This window comes from Ictidomys tridecemlineatus, chromosome 10 (assembly GCF_052094955.1).
Source record: "Ictidomys tridecemlineatus isolate mIctTri1 chromosome 10, mIctTri1.hap1, whole genome shotgun sequence".
Lineage (NCBI taxonomy): Eukaryota > Metazoa > Chordata > Mammalia > Rodentia > Sciuridae > Ictidomys > Ictidomys tridecemlineatus.
Genome location: NC_135486.1, coordinates 136501708 through 136520739, shown reverse-complemented (window position 1 = coordinate 136520739; position 19032 = coordinate 136501708). Strand labels below are relative to the sequence as shown.

General features: G+C 58.2%; 2 protein-coding genes across 8 annotated transcripts in view; one reads left to right on the top strand and one right to left on the bottom strand.

Moving 5' to 3' along the window:
* Positions 1 to 4923: 4923 nt before the first annotated feature.
* LOC110596871 (tryptase) lies at positions 4924 to 6979 on the top strand. Its single transcript, XM_078024731.1, has 4 exons — positions 4924 to 5016; positions 6182 to 6242; positions 6419 to 6584; positions 6706 to 6979. The coding sequence occupies exons 1-4, from the start codon at positions 4924 to 4926 to the stop codon at positions 6977 to 6979; spliced, it is 594 nt and encodes a 197-aa protein (XP_077880857.1).
* A 7634-nt stretch (positions 6980 to 14613) lies between these two features.
* Cacna1h (calcium voltage-gated channel subunit alpha1 H) overlaps positions 14614 to 19032 on the bottom strand; it is a 53828-nt gene continuing 49409 nt past the window's right edge. For 4 of the 7 annotated variants that reach the window (XM_078024391.1, XM_078024392.1, XM_078024394.1 and 1 more), the window contains 5 exons: positions 18432 to 18510; positions 17807 to 17928; positions 17317 to 17740; positions 17032 to 17192; positions 14614 to 16399 (listed from right to left, as the gene is read on the bottom strand). In XM_078024391.1, coding sequence (XP_077880517.1) covers positions 15353 to 16399; positions 17032 to 17192; positions 17317 to 17740; positions 17807 to 17928; positions 18432 to 18510 — 1833 coding nt within the window. In that variant the 3' untranslated portion in view covers positions 14614 to 15352. Of the gene's footprint in view, positions 16400 to 17031; positions 17193 to 17316; positions 17741 to 17806; positions 17929 to 18431; positions 18511 to 19032 lie in introns of those variants that run through there. The other 3 variants (XM_078024395.1, XM_078024396.1, XR_013427070.1) reach the window with 3 other exon arrangements.

Sequence of the window (19032 nt, the reverse complement as noted above, 5' to 3'; positions counted from 1 at the left end):
TGATGTCTGCCTATCATAAAAACAAAAGGTAAACCGGGAGATATTTTCCTCTCCACCACCAACCCATAGCCCATTTCTCTTGGGGTCACCACAGGTCGGAGGTGACCTCCTGTGTTTCATACATCTTTCAGCAAGGTTGTTGGTTGTGCACAGTGGGGGAAAGGGACCAAGGTTCCCCAGGAAAGATGACATATGGGGGTGGGGGCAGACCCAGAGAAGAGAGGGCAGGGTGGACTTATTCTTATCTGGCTCTGGATCCGAACTCAGCCCAGCTCAGTCCAGCCACAGTTGACAGATAAAAGAGGTAGTTGGCCCTATCAGGGCTGCCAATCACTGGGCCAGGCCGAGGGGTTGGGACCCAGGCCCTGTCTTTGCTATCCAGGGCTCCTCCCCAGGGACAGTGTCCAGATGGTCAGCTCACTGCAGACAGATGCAGCCCAATGACCTCCCCCCATCCTTGGCAGGTGACCCTTCGAGGTGGGGCATGGCCAAGGCCAGGCTGCCCCCTCCCTGAACTCCTGTGTCAGATGAGAGGAAGCAGCACCTGTCACAGGGGTGCCAAGGGGACCAACGGGATGATTTGGGGTATCTTTCACAATAGCAGGCCTGGGATACAGGGTGTCAAGGGCTCTGCAGGCAGCAGCATGAAGGGGAACGAGGTCCCCAAAGATGATGCTTGGAAAGGTGAGGGCCCTGAAGTCCCCTCCTGGGGGTCAAGTCTCAGTGGATCTGGCTCCTTGAAGACCCTGCACCCCACCCTCACTGGGTAATGTGAGGCTGCTAGGTCCTGTATATGGCAGCCTGGGCTGGGCACACCTGGACCCTACCTTCCTTCCCTGTGCTGTGCTGACCAGGCAGGTCCCACTCCTTGTCCCAGCAGCCACGTCCCAGGTGTGGTTCATCTGAGGGAGGCTGGGCCCCCCCAGCACACTCCCTTCCTCACCATCCCAGCTCAGACCCTTCCCATGCACCCTGAGCCTCAGCCAGGACCAGGTGCTGGCATGAGGGGTGCCAGGCCTGGGCCTCGCACAGCCACAGCCTGCTTCACCATCAGATGACTGCCACCCTGCCTCGGTTTCCCCACTTCTAAGATGAGTCCTGCCCTAGGGATCTTGGTGGGGCCCTCCAATTCCAGCCTATGCATGGGGCTGGGAAGGGGGTGGGAAAGTCCCAGGCTGGGCCGGAGGCCCCTAATCAGCTCAGTCATCAGGCCCCAGCCAGACAGGAAGCCCTACTTGGACTGGGCAGTTGGGGGGCTTTTCCCATCTGATCTGTGGTGGCGGCATGGGACCTGAGGACGGATGTGAGGACAGGACATCCTGGAGGGCAGGTTATTACCGAGTCCTGAGCTGTCTCCTCCAGGCTTCTTGGCCTCAGGAGGAGAACCCCAAATGCTGGGCTCCCAGAGGCTGTCTGGGGCAGTGTGAGCTGCAGGATCCAGGGAGAGCTTCCTGGAGAATGTGGCAAGGACCCAATCCACCGCCTGGGTTTGCAGGGATGCCTGCGTTTCATCCTGTCCTTGTGTGGTCTCTCTGTGTCATTAAGCTTATTCTCTGGGGTAGTGTCCACATGGAGATACAGGAGCAGGTGGGGCCTTTGTTGGAGCCCTGTTCTCCTTGTCTTCACTCCGTGCCCAGGGCACAGGTGTGTGGCTGTCCCCCACCACCCTACAGGTCCAGGGCTCATGGTCGACTATCCTGTCCCTGCAGTGGGCAGACTCCACAGTCCTCAGCCCCGTGGCCTCCTGCTGTGCCTGATGTGTGTCCCAGCCTAGGTGTGAGGATGGTGGCATTGCTGCGGGATGTCTGCATCTTGGCTGGGTTGGTGGCCCCAGTACTCTCTGGTCACCTGGGGCTGCTGTACATGCCACCAAACACAGAGCTAAAGCGTGGTCAGCTGGGGCGAGGCTGCGTTCATCCTTACCAGCCTGGGGCCTACAGCCACATTCCCATGTGAACTGGATCCTCACCCCAGAATGGGGGCCTTGGGGCTGGGAATTCTAGGGCTCCCCTGGCCCCCTCTCCTGTCTGGGCTCTTCCTGCCGTCTTCCTGCTGCTGCTGCTGCTGGCCTCCTGCGTCCTGGTGGCCAAGTGCTGGCTGCACAGAACCTGACTCAAAGTTCCCACACTACTAACCTCTGATCCCGATTTGCATGACCCCCCCCCATCCTCCTCCCTGCAGAGCAGAGAGAGGGCAAGGGCCACATCCTAGGCCTGTCCAGGCTCTGTCAGCAGTTCAGTCCCTGCCCAGTAATGCCTTCTTCCTGGAGGGAAAGGAAGGCTGAGAAGGTGCAGTTATCTGCCAAGGTCTGGGTAGGAGGGTCCACCGACCCCGGTGCTTTCTGTTCAGTCTCATCCACCCCCGCACGCCCTTTAGCAGTCCTGGAAGGCCCCCAGCACCGCCGAGGCCAAAAGACCTGGGTCAGTGGCATAACTTGGTCCTGGCAGGGGAGCCTAAAGGTGCACCTGCGCAGCTGCCTCCAGCGCGTGCCCAGAGTTGACTGCCGGGCTCTCCCTCTGGTGGAGACAGGTGGAACTTCGTTGCTCCGGAAGAAACCACAAACTGTGAATCTCATGATTGGCGCACATAAAATCTGAAGGGTCTCACAGACGCTGGCGCAGACTGACTTGGCAAGGCTATGGAGCATAACGAATTATAAAATGCTGTACTTTTAAATTTATTTTTTTAATGTTTATTTTTTAGTTATAGGTAGATACAATATCTTTATTTTTATTTTATTATTTTATTTTTATGTGGTGCTAAGGTTCAAACCCAGTGCCTCATGCATGCTAGGTGAGTGCTCTAACACTGAGCTCCAGCCCCAGATAGTGTATTTTTTAATTTTTTAAATTTTGGTACGGGGGGTTGAAGCCAGGGTGCTTAACCATTGAGCCACATCCTCAGGTTTTTTTTTTGTTTGTTTTTTTTTTAAATTTTAGAGATAGTGTCTAGCTGAGTTGCTGAGGCTGGCTTTGAACTCATGATTGCCCAGCCTCAGCCTCCCAAGCTGCTAGGATTATAGACTTGCCATCGCACCGGGTTCAAAACGCTGTAGTTCTGAATATTATCCACTACTAACTGGAAAATGATCTTGGAAACCCTAGCAAGAGTGAGGCTCTGGGATCAATCCACAGTACCACAATCAATCAATCAAAACTTGAAAGTCAATATCGTTTCTATCAGAATTTTTTTAAAAAATTAAATTCTAGGCATAAAAACAGCACATTGTCCTGTTTTTGTTGTTACTTTAAGTTGTCAATTATCTTTATATTTCTGGGGGCAGAGAGTTGCTGGGAATCAAACCCAGAGCTTTGCACATGTTAGGCAAGTCCTTTATCACTGAGCTACACACCTAACCCCTCATGAACTAGGTATTTTGGGGGGTGGGGGTACCAGGGATTGAACTCAGGGTCACTCAACCACTGAGCCCCATCCCCAGCCCTATTTTATATTTTCTTTAGAGACAGGGTCTCACTGAGTTGCTCAGCACCTTGGTTTTGCTGAGGCTGGCTTTGGACTTGCGATCCTCCTGCCTCAGCCTCCCATGCCACCATCAGTAAGTTTTTGACAGAGAAATATGTCTTTCACCTTTACAGATATTTCCACTTCCAGGACCTTCCTTGGTGTGAGTCTAGATTGTCACCTCTTGTGTTCTTTCTCCTGCAGAACTTCTTTTGACAATTTGGTGATGGGAGGTGCTGGCAATGGTTTTTCAGCAAGCCAACAGTTCATTTCCTTCTAGTAGTCCTTTGACAATGGCTTCCAACCATCTGCTGACTGCCAGTTTCTGAAGACTTTCATTGATTTCCAGCCCTATGTGATGTGCCTCAGCCTGTTTTTCTTTACTGTATTCTATTTGGTGTTCATTGAGAGTGTTAGATCTGTTTGTTTATAGTTTCATCAAATATGTAAAGTTGTGGCCATTTGCTCCTCAAACACCCCCGTATCCATCCCCTTTCTCTCCTCTGGCTTTCTGCCTCACATATTCTGCATCCTGGGTCTCTCCCGAGTGCATGTCCCGAGGCAGTGTGGGTTTCTCACCCCTACTTGTCCTGCTGTCCTGTCCCCCTCCCCCCACCTGGCTTTCTGCCCATGTTGTCCCTTTGCATCTGCACTACCAGTTAGTTCTGTCAACAATCCCACCTCCAGTAGAACAGCCTCCCGCAGAGGAGAGGTGAGGAGGATGAGCCCCCTCCCAGGGAATGGTGGTGGGGCTGGCCTGCATCCCAGCCAGGTTCACACGTGTTGGGGAGAGTGACTGAGTCCCTCTCTGGGAGGGCGTCACTTCCAGTGACCCTAAGACCAGTGGCTGTCCTCCAGTGGAGGATGCTTAGGTCCCAGGCAGCAGACACTGCTCACCCACCCTGGGCTCCCAGCAGATAGACCAGAGGCTATATCACCTCTAGCCCTTGATAGGCCCAGTGACAGCCAAACACAGGGAACTCACCCTCACAGCTATTTTTTTTAAGAGATAGGGAGATAGGGAGAGAGGGAGAGGGAGAGGGGGAGATAGAGAGAATTTTAATATTTAATTTTTAGTTTTAGGCAGACACAACAACTTTGTATGTGGTGCGGAGTATGAAACTCAGGCCGCATACATGCCAGGCAAGCGTGCCACTGCTAGAGCCACATCCCCAGCCCCCTCACAGCTATTGACTGGTCCACCTCCCAGGCCTAAGCCAAGTGGAACATCCCTTGGAGGACAAGGGTCCAGAGCCCCTGACTCAGTGGTGCCCGCAGCCCCTGTCCTCTGTGTGTCCAGCCACCCCTGTTCACTCTCTCGCCCCCTGTGGGCTCCTGTGGTTCCATCTTGCCAGCCCTTGACAGGGCTTGGGAGTTTGTTAGAGAAGGAGTGGAAGCCAGGTCACTGAGCAGGAAAGCCCCTGCTGGTCCCATGCTGTTCCTGGGGTTGCAGAGGGCAGGATGGGGGCAGGGCCTGCACTGCCCTCTGCTGAGGGCCCAGAAGTAGCAGTGAGGCAGACAAAGGTCGGGGGTCCCAGAGTCCTAGGTGAGGAGGTAGCCCACCTGGGACCCCATGAGCAGCAGTGTCAGGAGGAGGGGCATAGGGACAGGCAGAACAGTTATCATCCCTGGACCTGGCGGGGGGTGCAGGAGAGGTTTAGGGGAGGACTGCTGGCTGCGGGCCTCTTCTGCTATCCTGCTCTGACATGGAGGCAGAGATAATCAGGTAGCCTCTAGACAGTAGAGCTGCACAGATAAGGCAGGAAACCACCCTGCGGGATTCTTCTGTGGAGCCAGTTTGATGTGGAGCACCATATCCCCTTTCTGCCCCAGACTCATGGTGGTCTGTGACCGTCCATCAAGTTGAATCTCAGAGGGCTGTGCCCAATTCCTATGGGATCAGAACTTGGGTGGGGTGAGAGGGAGAACTTGGGAGGGGTGAGAGTGCCATCCTGTGCACTGCTCCTTTGAGGGTGGCCCACAGACATGGACTTATGCCCTGCATTCATCTTGGGGAAGCATGTTGGGTAGGACAGCAATGGTCCCTGAATGCCACTGTTCCTGAGGCCTCCTAGGGAGTCCTCTGTGCCTGGGCAGGAGGGGACAAGAGCCCAGTCCTGACAGCTGGGAGGTGTTGCCATTCTGGTGCTAGAGATCCAGCAGCTGAGAGATGGACCCTCAATTCTCAGTGCCCAGCCTATGGCAGGGGCCATCTAGGAGCCCCCATACACAGGGGACCTGGCAGACCCTGAGCAGACTGGAGCCCTCTCATCCCTATGCTCCCACTGGGGCAGAGCCTGAGAAGCCAGCATCCCACCCTGGGGGTGGTATTGTGGTTGCCTGTGCATCCCAACGTTAAGGCCTGTGGACATCAGATGGACATCTTGGTGTGGGGGCATGTGTCACATGGTGGCCCTGGGTCTGAGTCATCTACTTCCTCCACATCTGGATTGGAGGTGGAGGGCCCTCTGACTCTAGCCTGGTTTGGAAGAATAAATGGAGGGGAGCTGGCTGTGTAGAGGAGAACAGGGACTGGCCAGGGTGAGTGTCCCCCACTCAGAGCCCCTGACATCTATGTGCCCCATGCCTGGATCCCTGAGACCCCGGACCCCTTTTCTGGGCCAGTGCTCTGATCCACAAGGGCCCTGGCTCCATTCTGCTCCATGCTCCGCCAACTGGATTCGTCTGGGTCCAATTGCCCCCTCTTTACTCCTTCCAGATGCTGAATCTGCTGGTGCTGGCACTGCCTCTTCTGTTCAGCATAGTCCATGGGGCCCCAGGTGAGTCCTGCCCTAGGCCTGCCCTTTTTCTCTCCCCTGTCCCCTGCCCCCTACTCCCGGCTGCACAGGCTGGGGCAGGTGGACTCTGAGAAGCCCAGCATTGTCCCAGGCAGGGGAGGGCTGATCCAGGGTGGGCTGCACCCTGGTGCTGAGGGTGGTCCCTGCCCTTGCCCCAGGCCCAGCTTTGGAGCAAGTGGGCATCGTGGGAGGAGAGGAGGCCCCTGAAAACAAGTGGCCCTGGCAAGTGAGCCTGAGATTGTACGAAAGTTACTGGATGCATTCGTGTGGAGGCTCCCTCATCCACCCACAGTGGGTGCTGACTGCTGCTCACTGCGTGGGACCGTGAGTCTCCATGGGCCTGCGGGGAGGGGTGAGGGCCTGGTTCACCCTGTGGCCCCAGATGCTCTGGAGGGTGTGATGTTGGGGCCACTTCGTCCTTCTGAGCAGGACTCTCCTTTCCCAGAGAAAAAAGAAGCCCAGAGTTCTTCCGGGTACAGCTTCGCCAGCAGCACCTTTACTACCGAGACCAGCTGCTGCCCATCAGCAGGATCATCCCTCACCCCAACTACTATATTGTGGAGGACGGGGCGGACATTGCCCTCCTGGAGCTCAAGGATCCTGTGAACATCTCCAGCCATGTTCACCCCATCTCCCTGCCCCCTGCCTCGGAGAAGTTCCCCTCAGGGACACCGTGCTGGGTGACAGGCTGGGGCGATGTGCATGATGGTGGTGGGTAGCTGGGACAGCTGAGGGCTTGGGCAGAAGGGGCACGAGACCACACCATGGTCCCAGCCTTGGGGGTTCCCTTTGTGGAACAGGGAAGGGCGCTGATCGACCCCCTCCTGAGGCTGCTCCCTCTTCTTTCACGGCAGTGTCCCTCCCACCACCGTTTCCCCTGCAGCAGGTGAAAGTCCCGATTGTGGAAAACCACCTTTGTGACGCACAGTACCACACAGGGCTCTACACAGGGGACAGCGTTCGCATTGTCCGTGATGACATGCTGTGTGCTGGGGACAAAGGGCACGACTCCTGCCAGGTGGGCCCTTGTCCCCCGTACCCCCGACGTGGGCCTTGCCCCAGGCACTGACTCTTGTTCTCTCCAGGGTGACTCTGGAGGGCCCCTGGTCTGCGAGGTGAAGGGTGCCTGGCTGCAGGCGGGCGTGGTCAGCTGGGGTGAAGGCTGTGCTCAAGCCAACCGGCCAGGCATCTACACCCGTCTTACCCACTACTTGGACTGGATCCACCGCTACGTCCCCAAGGTCCCCTGAGCCAGGTTGGCAGGGTTGCCACCCTGATCAGAGCATCACTAGTCCTCTCCTGCCTCAGCACACTGTTTCCTTCCCAGGTGGCATCACCCCACCTTCCCAATCCCCCTACCCCAGCCCTGTGGACCCGTCTACCTGCCTCCCAGCCTGTAGGTGGCAGGTACTAATTCTCCTGGCTGCTGTGTCTCATTAAAGCGCAGAGAATGCATCATGGTGGTCACTGTTTATTTTTTGCTAAGGGCATCTCTAGGGAAGAAAGGGGTCCAGGTAGTGACTGGGTGCAGTGGCTGTAGCTATGGGGTTCGTGGCCCCGAGACTTGGTCTGTGGTCGTGAGTAGGGCCTCCTCACCAATGCCTGTCCCTAGGCCTGCTTCTCTTCCGCACAAAATTGTTTCTTTTTTTTCTTTTTTCCAGGGGATGGGTAGCAGGGATTAAACTCAAGGGCACACTGACCCACATCCCCAGCCCTATTTTGCATTTTCTTTAGAGACAGGGTCTCACTGAGTTGCTTAGGGCCTCACTTTTGCTGAGGCTGGCTTTGAACTTCCAATCCTCCTGCCTCAGACTCAATTACAGGTGTGCGCCACAGTGCCCTGCTCACAGGTTTGTTTCTGTGTGGTGTGGGAGGTAGAACAACGTGGGCAGCTGAAGGGAGAAAGGTAGAGGACAGAGAGCACCCGGGGCCAGGTGGAGAGAGCATGGGCAGCTGCAGAGCTCAGCCCCACCCTCCTCTCCACATCCTAACCCCATGGAAGGTGCCTCTGTGTAGCTCCAGTGTTCTCTGGTCTGCTTGGAGCACCTCCAGGGCTTGCTCCCACCCTGAGTGCTGCCCCTGTGACAGCTGAGTGCAGCAGGAGTCATTCCTTCTCCCTGCCATGCAGGGCCCTGCGTGGCAGCCTTGTCCAGCTGCTGCAGATGGGCTTTGGGGTTTCCGACTCCAGGCCCTCAGGACTGGGAGGCTGAGCTGTCCAGACATGTAAGGTGCCCAGCATCTGCAGTTTTGGTGAGGGCAGTGGCTGGGCACAGGGTGCCTTCTCCTCCTGTTGGGTCTGCATACATGTTCATGGGCATAGCAACCCACCTGTGCCTCCTCATCCTTCCTTCCGTCTTCTGTACACGCAGTGTCAGAAACCCTCCTGTAAGGTTTATTGTGTTTTTATGATTATGAAAGAGGGCAGTGGTTTCTTGCAAGGGGCCTTGCTCCACACCTGGGTCCTGGTGGGGCTGTGAGCTCCATTGTCCCCCTCTAGGCTTGAGCTGGCGCCCTGAGGGCTCTGCCTTCACCCTGGCCTTGCGCCCTTCCCTGTGGCACTCCTGTTCTGTGCTGCTGTCAGGCTGGGTTGCATGTCATCCAGTCTCCTGGGATTAGGCTCCATAAGCTCCGGGTGATTCTTCCTGGCTCCTGGCCGGGCTGCTGGGTTCCCCAGATGTCCAACCCTGCCTTCTGTCCAGGCACACAGTATGTCGTGTGCAGACCATGAGCTGGCCCCTTCCTCCCATAAACAGTACACATATGAGAGCTCGGGGACAGGTGGGGCCCAGGTGTGCCTACTGGGGACCCTCTGTTTGGCACTGACCCTTTCCTTTGCTGGGGAGGGGCTCTGGCTTCTGACCCACTGTCCACATTGAGGTTGCAGAATAGACATGTCAGTTGGTCCTTGGCGAGTGCTTTGGTTGCTCCCAGGCCCTGTGTGCATCGTGTATTTAGACATGCTCATGCTTGTAAACAAACGGTACCCTCCTTTAGGATGATTCTGAGAACTTTTGGACAAGAAGGAACTTTTGGGGTAGGTGGTGGTCCTGGGGATTGAACCTGGGGTGCTCTACTTCTGAGGTACTTCTCCAGATCTTTTTATTTTAATTTTCAGGTAGGGTCTCACAAAGTTGCTGAGGCTGGCCTTGATCTTGCATTCCTCTTTCCTCAGCCTCCCAAGGATCTGGGATTGTAGGTGTGCACCACTACCCTTGGCAGAGAAATTTTCTAAAGAAACATTTGCTTCTCTCTTTTTGCAGTTATCAGATACAAAGATAATGGTTTAATCTGCAGAATCTCTGGAATCTCTGGAATGATCTTTTGGGGGATCTGAATGGCCTGCCAGTTCCTTATCTGGACCCTTCTGCTTCTGACCCTGCTCTGGTAGCCCCTCAGTCTCTTTAGGTGTGAGAATCATGAGGAAGGAAGTACTAACCCTCTTTAGTGTTCCTTTTGTTTTAATTTTCAATGACAAACTTGATGTCTGCCTATCATAAAAACAAAAGATAAACCTGGAGATATTTTCCTCTCCACCACCACCCCAGGGCCCATCTCTCTTGGGTCACCACAGGTCGGGGGGTGACCTCCTGTGTTTCATACATCTTTCAGCAAGGTTGTAGGTTGTGCACAGTGGGGGCAAAGGACCAAGGTTCCCCAGGAAAGATGACATATGGGGGTGGGGACAGACCCAGAGAAGAGAGGGCAGGGTGGCCTTACTCTTATCTGGCCCTGGATCCCAGCTTAGCCCAGCTCAGCCCAGCCACAGTTGACATATAAAAGTGGGCGTTGGCCCTACAGGGCTGCCAATCGCAGGGCCAGGCCACGGGGTTGGGGCCCAGCCCCTGGCTTTACCATCCAGGGCTCCTCCCCAGGGACAATGTCCACATGGTCGGTTCACTGCAGACAGATGCAGCCCAATGCCCTGCCTTCTTGGGAAGCTGACCCTTCACGGTGGGGGCATGGCCAAGACCAGGCTGCCCCCTCCCTGAACTCCTGTGTCAGATGAGAGGAAGCAGCACCTGTCACAGGGGTGCCAAGGGGATCAACAGGATGATTGGGGTGTCTTTCACAACAGCTTGGGATCTGGGGTGTCAAGGGCTCTGCAGGCAGCAGCGTGAAGGGGAACGGGGTCCCCAAAGATGGAGCTGGGAAAGGTGAGGGCCCTGAAGTCCCCTCCTGGGGGTCAGGTCTCAGTGGATCTGGCTCCCTGAAGACCCTGGACCTCACCCTCACTGGGTAATGTGTGGCTGCTGGGTCCAGGGTATGGCAGCCTGGGCTGGGCACACCTGAACCCCACCCTACTTCCCTGTGCTGTGCTGACCAGGCAGTTCCCACTCCCTGTCCCAGCGGCCACCTTCCAGGTGTGGTCCATCTGAGGAGGCTGGGCCCCACCCAACACACTCCTTGCATCACCATCCCAGCTCAGACCCTTATCATGCACCCTGAGCCTCAGCCAGGACCAGGTGCTGGCGTGATGGGTGCCGAGCCTGGGCCTCGCACAGACACAGCCTGCTTCACCATCAGATGACTGTCACCCTGCCTCAGTTTCCCCACTCCTAAGAGGAGTCCTGCCCTAGGGATCTTGGTGGGGCCCTCCAACCCCAGCCTGTGCATGGGGCTGGGGAGGGGGGTGGGAAAGTCCCAGGCTGGGCCCGAGGCCCCTATCAGCTCAGTCATCAGGCCCCAGCCAGACAGGAAGCCCTTAATGGTCTGGGCAGTTGGGGGGCTTTGCCCATCTGATCTGTGGTGGAGGCATGGGACCTGAGGACGGATGTGAGGACAGGACATCCTGGAGGGCAGGTTATCACCGAGTCCTGAGCTGTCTTCTCCTCAGGAGGAGAACTACAAAGGTTGGGCTCCCAGAGGCTCTCTGGGGAGGTGTGAGCTGCAGGATCCAGGGAGGGCTTCCTGGAGAAGGTGGTATGGACCTAATCCACCGCCCGGGTTTGCAGGGATGGCGGCGTTCCATCCTGTCCCTCTGTGTCTCTCTGTGTCACTAAGCTTGTTCCCCTAGGTAGTGTCCACATGGAGATACAGGAGCAGGTGGGCCCTTTGGTGTAGTCCTGTTCTCCTCCTCCTCACTCCCTGCCCAGGGCACAGGTGTGTGGCTGTCCCCCACCAGCCTACAGGTCCAGGGCTCATGGTCGACTATCCTGTCCCTGCAGTGTGCACACTCCACAGTCCTCAGCCCCGTGGCCTCCTGCTGTGCCTGGTGTGTGTCCCAGTCTAGGTGTGAGGATGGTGGCATTGCTGGGGGATGTCTGCATCTTGGCTGGGTTGGTGGCCCCAGTACTCTCTGGTCACCTGGGGCTGCTGTACATGCCACCAAACACAGAGCTAAAGCGTGGTCAGCTGGGGCGAGGCTGCGCTCATCCTTACCAGCCTGGGGCCTACAGCCACATTCCTATGTGAACGGGGTCCTCACCCCAGAATTAGAGGGCTAGGAGCCGGGAAGCCCAGGACTGTCCTGGCCCCACATGCCTGGTCCTGGGGCACAGAGAGCCAGCAGCCCCAGCAGGAAGTGTGGAGCTTCAGGAGGCTGAGCCCTTCCTCTCAGGTCCCGGTGTGCTCCTTGGCCATCAGGCCTGGGCCAGCGCACAGGGTCAGGGGGTACTAGGCAAGTTCCCCCTTGAGGGGCACCTGTAGGGGCGAGCTAGGCTGGGGCTGGGCAGTGCTGTGCCTCTCAGCTGCTCTTTATGGCCTGTGGCTGGTTTCAGCCTGCCCTGGGCTTTGGAGGACAACTGGCCACCAGCCCATTTGCTCTGGCCCCACCTGCCAGGCCAGATGGATCTTGGCTTCAGCTTGGGATGGGGACTTCCACCCCCAGCCTCACCCTGGGGCCTGGAGGGCATCTCTTGGGCCTGCCGTGCTGACACTCCCCTCATCAGAGGCTTGTCCTTCTGTTTGTCCCTAAGGTGTCCATCAGGTCCTGAAGCCAGGTATGTCCTCAAGTGGTGTGTGGGGAGTGGAGGGGAGGACTGGTGGGAAAAGCTCAGGGGGGACAGGGTATTTGTCACAGGTGGTGCCGGATGCCACATGCTGGAGTATGCACTTGAGTGTCCTGGCTGAGGGGTTGCTGGGGAGCTGCCCTGTGAAGGGGCCTCTCTCTCCTGGGTGGTTAGTCTGTATCTTTGGGAAGATACTTTTGGCCTCACAGCACAGCTGTGGCTCACAGGCACCACCAGCTCTGGATCAGCTACACTGTCGCCTTCCTCCTCAGTGACTTTCCTGCTTGGGCAGGGGCCATTCCCACCAGCCTATACCAGTTTCCCATCTCACTGGTTGTCCACGTTGTCATCTATTGCTGCCACTAGGTGGAAGCTCAAGTTGACCCAGAGCTGGCCAGGGAGGGCCCCGCATGCTGACCTCAGGGACTTAGCCTTTACCAACATCTGAGGGGAAATTATGCAAGAAGACTCTAACCACGATACAGCGCACAATTTGGGGGCATTCGGCACAGTTGCCAGTTAATGTGATGCCACCTCTGTCGATTCTCATCCCTGGTTGGCCAACCAGCCTTCCCTCCCTCCCCCAGCTGCCTGGGTCTTCCTATTTCCTGTCATTTGAGCCTCCCTTGATTCCTGGGGGTGCCTGCCCTGGTGCAGCCCCCTGTGGCTCCAAGGGGCCCTGCTACAATGTGTGGATCATGGTACTTAGAAACAAGCACATGGGCTTCTGGGGTGTCATTTCTCTAGGGAGGCAAACAGGTGGGGAGCTGAAGTTGTAAGAGGGAGACCCCCATGAAGATGGGTGGGGCAGTGGGGAAGTGGTAGCAGGCAGGATGCTGGCCTCTGGAGAGCCAGCAGCAACCCCTTCTCTTTTGGCTCAGGGTGTGGACAGTCTCAGGTTTTAGATACAGGGGACCAAATTGTGAGGGGCCATGCTGCCCAGACTGGCGTGTGGCCATGGTAGACCAGCCTCTGCTGTGGTGGGTGCTCACTGCTGCCCACAGCTTCTCTGGGTGTGTCCAGGGTGAGTGGGGACAGTGTGAATGTCCAGACCTGTGGGCACACTGGCAGTGCAGAGGACTTCTCTTGACCTTTGACTCACTTCTGAGCCTGGAACCTGTCCTCTTCAGCAACAAGGAGGACTATGGGCAGTAGGCAGTCCCAGGGCTCTGTGGCCTTCCTGGCCACCAGACTGGTACTGACTTTGGAAGTTTCTGGACCCTAGCCAACAGGAAGAAGCTTCTGCATGGCTTTGTATACCTGGAGGGGGGGAGTGGCTCCCTTTCCCCACTGCTGAAATCTGCAATCTGCCCCTCTGGATATTTTCTAGCTCAAGCAGCAGGAGCCCAATATGCCATCAATCCTCCGTACCTGAATCTTGAGGGGGATGAGCTGAACATGGATTCTGATTCGGACTAGACACTGACTTCTTGCCTCTGCATCTGGCTGCCCTCACAGCAGGGGTGCCACCACACCCATCCACCCCACCCTTCCAGATCCTTGAATTCTGAAGACCTTTGTCTCCTAATGTCTCCACCATGAGGTGAATTGTCCTGTACTCCAACTCCCCTGGACCACCGGCGTCTAGCAGGGACATTGACTTGGTGTAACTGGTCCCCCTTGTGACCCTCTGCAGCCAGATCCTGCCTGCCTCCCCAAGGCCTCAGCCGACTTCCACCCTATAGGTTGGGTGGTGACGGGCTGGGACCACATGCTAGAGGGAGGTGAGGAGCCCCCTGACATCCTCTGGACCCTGGCGGGAAGAGGGGAATTTGCTCACCAACCTTGGTGCATGTACCAAGGAACCAGCTGCTTGTGTGGGGGCTGGTGCTCCAGTCTCCCCTGAACCTGCCCCATCCCCAGAGCCTCTGTCGCCCCCATAAAGCCTGTAGGAGGCATGGTGGACACAGACACCTGCAGCCAGGCCTACCCCAGCATGGATAGCAGCAATATCAGGCCAGACATGCTGTGTGCTGGGGGCTGGCATACCCTGCCAGGTGGGCCTAGGGCACAGTGGAGGGCTTGGGGCCTGGAGTCCAGCAAGACTCCCCCCCAACCACTACTGGACCTTACCTTGCTCTGCCCTCCAGGATGACTGGAGGCCTGCTAGCCTACCAGGTGAATGGCACCTGGTTGGAGACTGGTGTTGTCAGCTGGGGGCGAGGCTGCGTCCATCCTTACCGGCTTGGGCCTACAGCCACATTCCCATGTGAATTCCTCACCCCAGAGTTGGGGGCCTTGGGGCTGGGAAACCCAGGACTCCCCTCTCCTGGCTGGGCTCTTTCTGCTGGTCTTCCTGGTGCTGCTGCTGGCCTCCTGCATCTTGGTGGCCAGGTGCTGGCTGCACAGAACCTGGCTCACCCCTCCCTGGTAGCTCCAGGCCTTGACTCTGACACAACAGGAACTCTGTTAAATAAGTTAGTATTTATTCTGCTTTGTTCCCAGCCCTCCCTTTTCCCTTAAGAAGCTGAGTTTTCTGTATCAGATTATTGCAACATATAACCTGGATTTATAAAACAAAGGGAACAAAACAAAGGACTGAATCCCCAGGCCAAAAATCCTGGATAGACAGGGCCCCATGGGGAAGGGGCAGGTGTCTTATTGCGCAGCTTCTGTCTCCCTGGTGATGTGGCCATTCCCAGAGTCCCGGGGATGTTTCTGGAACACTCAGGGGACAGGGCAGGGAGTGACATGGGAACGGAGTGCACTGGGGGTGACAAAGGATGAAAGGACTCAGACTCTGAGCAAAGGTGGGGTTGGCTGCAGTGGCCTCAGGGTGTGAGGCTTCTGCTAGGGTGAGAGGTCCAAGCGTGTGTTCCCTACACAGTCACGTGGACTGCGAGGCTAGAGCTGTGGGGCCTCCATGGAGGAGCTGCCGGTCTTCCCCCTGTCCCCAGCACCTCGGGCAGTGGTGGCAAAACTCAGGAAAACTCCAAACTGAATCTGCACGGTGGAGGCTTGTGGGACCCAGAGGCTGCTCCCCACACGTGAACGTGTGTCCACCCTTCTCCCTGCTCTGACATTCTTCCCAGGCCCCTCCATCCACAGCAGGGGCGAGCTGGGGTCTGCTCATGGCCTGCTTGGGCGCCCCTCTGTGGGGTGCTCCCAGTCCCAGGATCAAAGCCCTGTGTGCACCAGCCCAAGCTACACAGATCCATCTGCACTGTCACCCAGGGCAGGGGTAGCTGGGAGCAACCCTGCCTTCTTTAGCGGGTTTTGGGGAACCGTGAGGTATAGTCCCTGGTCCTTCTGTGGGACATCTCCGGAGGGCGAGGGTGGCTCTGTTTCATGGGGTTCTAGAGATGTTGTGGCCCCCGAGAAGGAAGCTGTGGGTTCTGGGGTCCCACTGTGGTCACTGTCCAGCAAAGGGTCTCCACTGGGGCCCCCCACATCCAGTGGCTCAAAGGCAAAGCTGGGCACAGTTAGATGCTCTGCTCGGCAGGCCTGGCCCCAACGCTCCGCCTTGGCTGCAGGGTCCCCTCCTGCACCTGGGCCCTCGGTGGGCTCCAGGCAGTCCCTGTGCAGGGCAGCCTCGCAGGATGGGGTCCTGCGCCGCAGGGTGCTGCTGCCACCTTCTGCTGCAGGGGGCCGGGTAGAGCTCTCGTCCTCCATTGGGGGGTCCACAGAAATGCAGGGGGGGCTCATCTTCTTCTTCCTGCGTGACCCCAGGGCTGGCTCGAGCTCAGGGACCCAGGCCTTGACCTCCCTTGGATCCAGGTGGCTGTCCCCGCTGCCCAGCTCCATGGAGGGCCACCTCTGCATGTCCACCCGGCCTGGCTTGTCTAGGAAACCCTGGGTGTCCACACTGCAGAACCTGCGTAGGTCCTGTGCGCTGCCTGCCACCCCTCGGGCCACAGGGGAGGTCACCGGGGAGGCTGCAAGGCTGTGAGTTGAGGCCAAGGGCCAGGGCTGGGCAGAGCTGGTGATGTGGCTGACCTCCTCGTCAGCTGGGTCTGAGGCTTCAGCCTCGTCTCCACTAGGGGCCGGCAGCCGGCTGGAGATGCAGTGCTGTCCGAACATGTGCTTGCGGGTGCGAATGCTGGCAGGCCGTGGGGAGCAGGGTGGGGAGCGTGGGGGGCCCCCCAGGGAGTCCTGCCTGGCTGGGCTCTTCTCAAAAGACTCTGTGGATTCCGGGGCACTGTCCCCACGGCCATCAGCCTGCTCTTCCAGCGACTCTCTGCGCATGGCCTCCTGCAGAGACACCAGTTCAAGGTGAGGAATGGGACTTTGGCCAGCCAGATGAGGGGGCAGGGAGCTGCTGGTGTGAGCAGGGACTTGTGAGGCTCTGAGGGACCAGAGCCGTCCACTGCAGCCATCAGTGGAGGGGAAGCCCTGGAGACCTGAGCTCCCGAGGGCAGAGCCTGCACAGGGTCCAGGATGTGCTGAGGGGCACAGGGTGGGGCCCAGGCCTCACAGCCCATCTAGACACCAGGAGGATGGGATACCCCGAGAGCTCCCAAGCAGCAAGGGGTTCTCCTGCTGGCCACAGGAGCTAGGGAGAACAGGTAGGGGCTGTGGGTCAGGCTTGGCAGGACAGGCACAGCTAGGACCCAGGAGCCGGCACTCTGCCACCGTGAGGGCCCAAGGCTATTGACTGAGGACGACTCTTGGGCCCTGTGACCAGCTCTGCAGTTATAAGCTGGGGTCTACTATTGTGCTACCATAAACCACCTGGCTTGACGCCCTGAGGTCTGCCAAGGGGGCAGATGGAACAATCTGAGCCTAAGGACACAGCACCTGCTCACCCTAGGCCTCAGCACCACCTATCAAAGGGAGAAGGAACCCCATGAAGCCCCCCAGGCCTGCGGGACGAGGGTCCCTACCTGTCTGCAGAGCAGCCGACCGAGGCTGGGGGAGTGGGGTGCACCATGGGGGGACAGGGTACACTGAGGGTCGCTGCCCCTGGCAGGTGGGGATGTGGCTGATGGGACCTGCAGGGAGGCAGAAGGCTCCAGGGACGGCGAGTGAGCGGAGGTGACCAAGCCTGGGGCAGGGACGCAGCTGAACCAGGTGTCCTGTGCCCCAACCCCGCCATCCCTCACCCGCGACATGCCAACCCCAGCCTCCCTTCTGCCAGCCCCGTCCTCTTGGCCCACCAGGGGTCACACCTGAGGGGGTACTGCCCGCGTAGGTCTCCATCCTGGCCTCCTGCAGGGGGTGCGGGTGGGGGGCCGTGGCGGGTGCCACGGGCCGGAACATGCAGCTGTCGTTGGGCAGTGAGAGTGTCCTGGACACAGACACCTTGCGCACGGCCAAGAGGGTGGGGCCATCTGGGCCTGTGTCTGGGCTTTCTGGGGGTGAGGGATGGGCAGGGGGCCCCTGCGACATCTCCAGCTCAAGCTCGGCATCCATCTCCGCGTCCTCGCGGGCCTCCTTGTTGCTCTCCTCCAGGTGCTTCATGAGCACGGCCACCACCACATTGACCAGCACGAACTGGGCCACCAGCACGAAGGTGACGAAGTACAGGGGCGACAGTGCGGGCAGGTAGCCTAGGCAGTGCTTGTCCTCACGCGCACACTCCCGCAGTGTGTCCTGCGGAGGCAGCTAGTCACTGCGCTATCCCTGGCCACCTGGGCCCCGGGGCAGCCCCTGCCTTACCTTCATGATCCCATTCCAGTTGTCCCCGGTGGACACACGGAACAGCGTGAGGAAAGCCATGCCAAAGTTGGCAAAGGTGGCGTGCCTACTCAGGCCCTCGCAGGGGTTGTCCTCAGTGCACTCTGTCAGGGGACACCCTGCCCGTCAGCATGGAAGCCTCCACCACAGCCTCCCAGCACTGGCAGGACAGCTAGTGCAGGCTCAGCAGGGACGAGGCTGATCTGGAGGATCCCCACTTGCCCTGGTTCAGACTGGACAGATCTCTGGACTGGGTCAGAGTCTTAAGTGACAATCCAGAGGACACACTGCTAGCACCTGCTTCCTGGCGGCCACAGAGGGTCAGCAGGTTGGTGTGTGCTAAGGCCCAAGTACAGCCCTGCCTGGGGCCACCTCTGGAGGACAGAGTGAGCCACCAGTGCACGTGCTCTAGTGCTGACCTCACGGGGTAAAGGCTCAAGGGGCCAGTGGGAGGGGGGGAAGGACACCAGGGGTCTGTGGCCTGCCTGGGTTGGGGCTAGGGTCCTGAGCCAGCTGCAAGCCTGTGTGGGTGGAGGAAGAGGGAGCCTTCCTGACCCCCTGGGACTGATGGTGCCCAGTAGGGAGTAGGTGGCGTGGCCACACTCACCTAGCCTCCCAAACAGCTCCACTCCCAGGGCAGCATAGATAAAAAACAGGAGCATGAAAAGAAGGCCAAGGTTCCCTACCTACACGAGAGAGAAGCAGAACAAGGTCAGCCCTCGGCCCAGCCCATGGACCTGCTCCCGCACTTGGCCCAGGCAAGGTGGGGTGAGGGCTCAGACAGGGCCTGGACCCGTCCTGAGCTCTGTGACCCTCCTGGCCCTAGAGTCTCCTGGACCTCCCATTCTGGCCCCAGGTCCACGGCCCCTCCCGAGCTGGCCTGACCTTTCCCTGTCCCCCAGTCTCTAACCCTCCATAGCTCATGCCCACCCTGCTTGCCCAACTGTCCACCCCTCCTGAGCCGCTGCCCTGGGGCTGTCCACCCTCTTCCTAGCATGTGCTCTTCCTGAGGCCCACAGGGTGTTGCTGAGGGCTCTTGTTTGCACTGTGCAGGGGCCACTTTTGCCTTGGGGTCCCCATGGCAGGGCCCTGGGCCAAGGCTCAGTGGACAGGAGTGCCACCAGAGGCCTTGTCCCTGCCTCCCTGGAGCATCTGTGCAGCCCCGCAGCTTCTGAACAGCTGGCACCTCAGCACCTGCTCCAGCACCC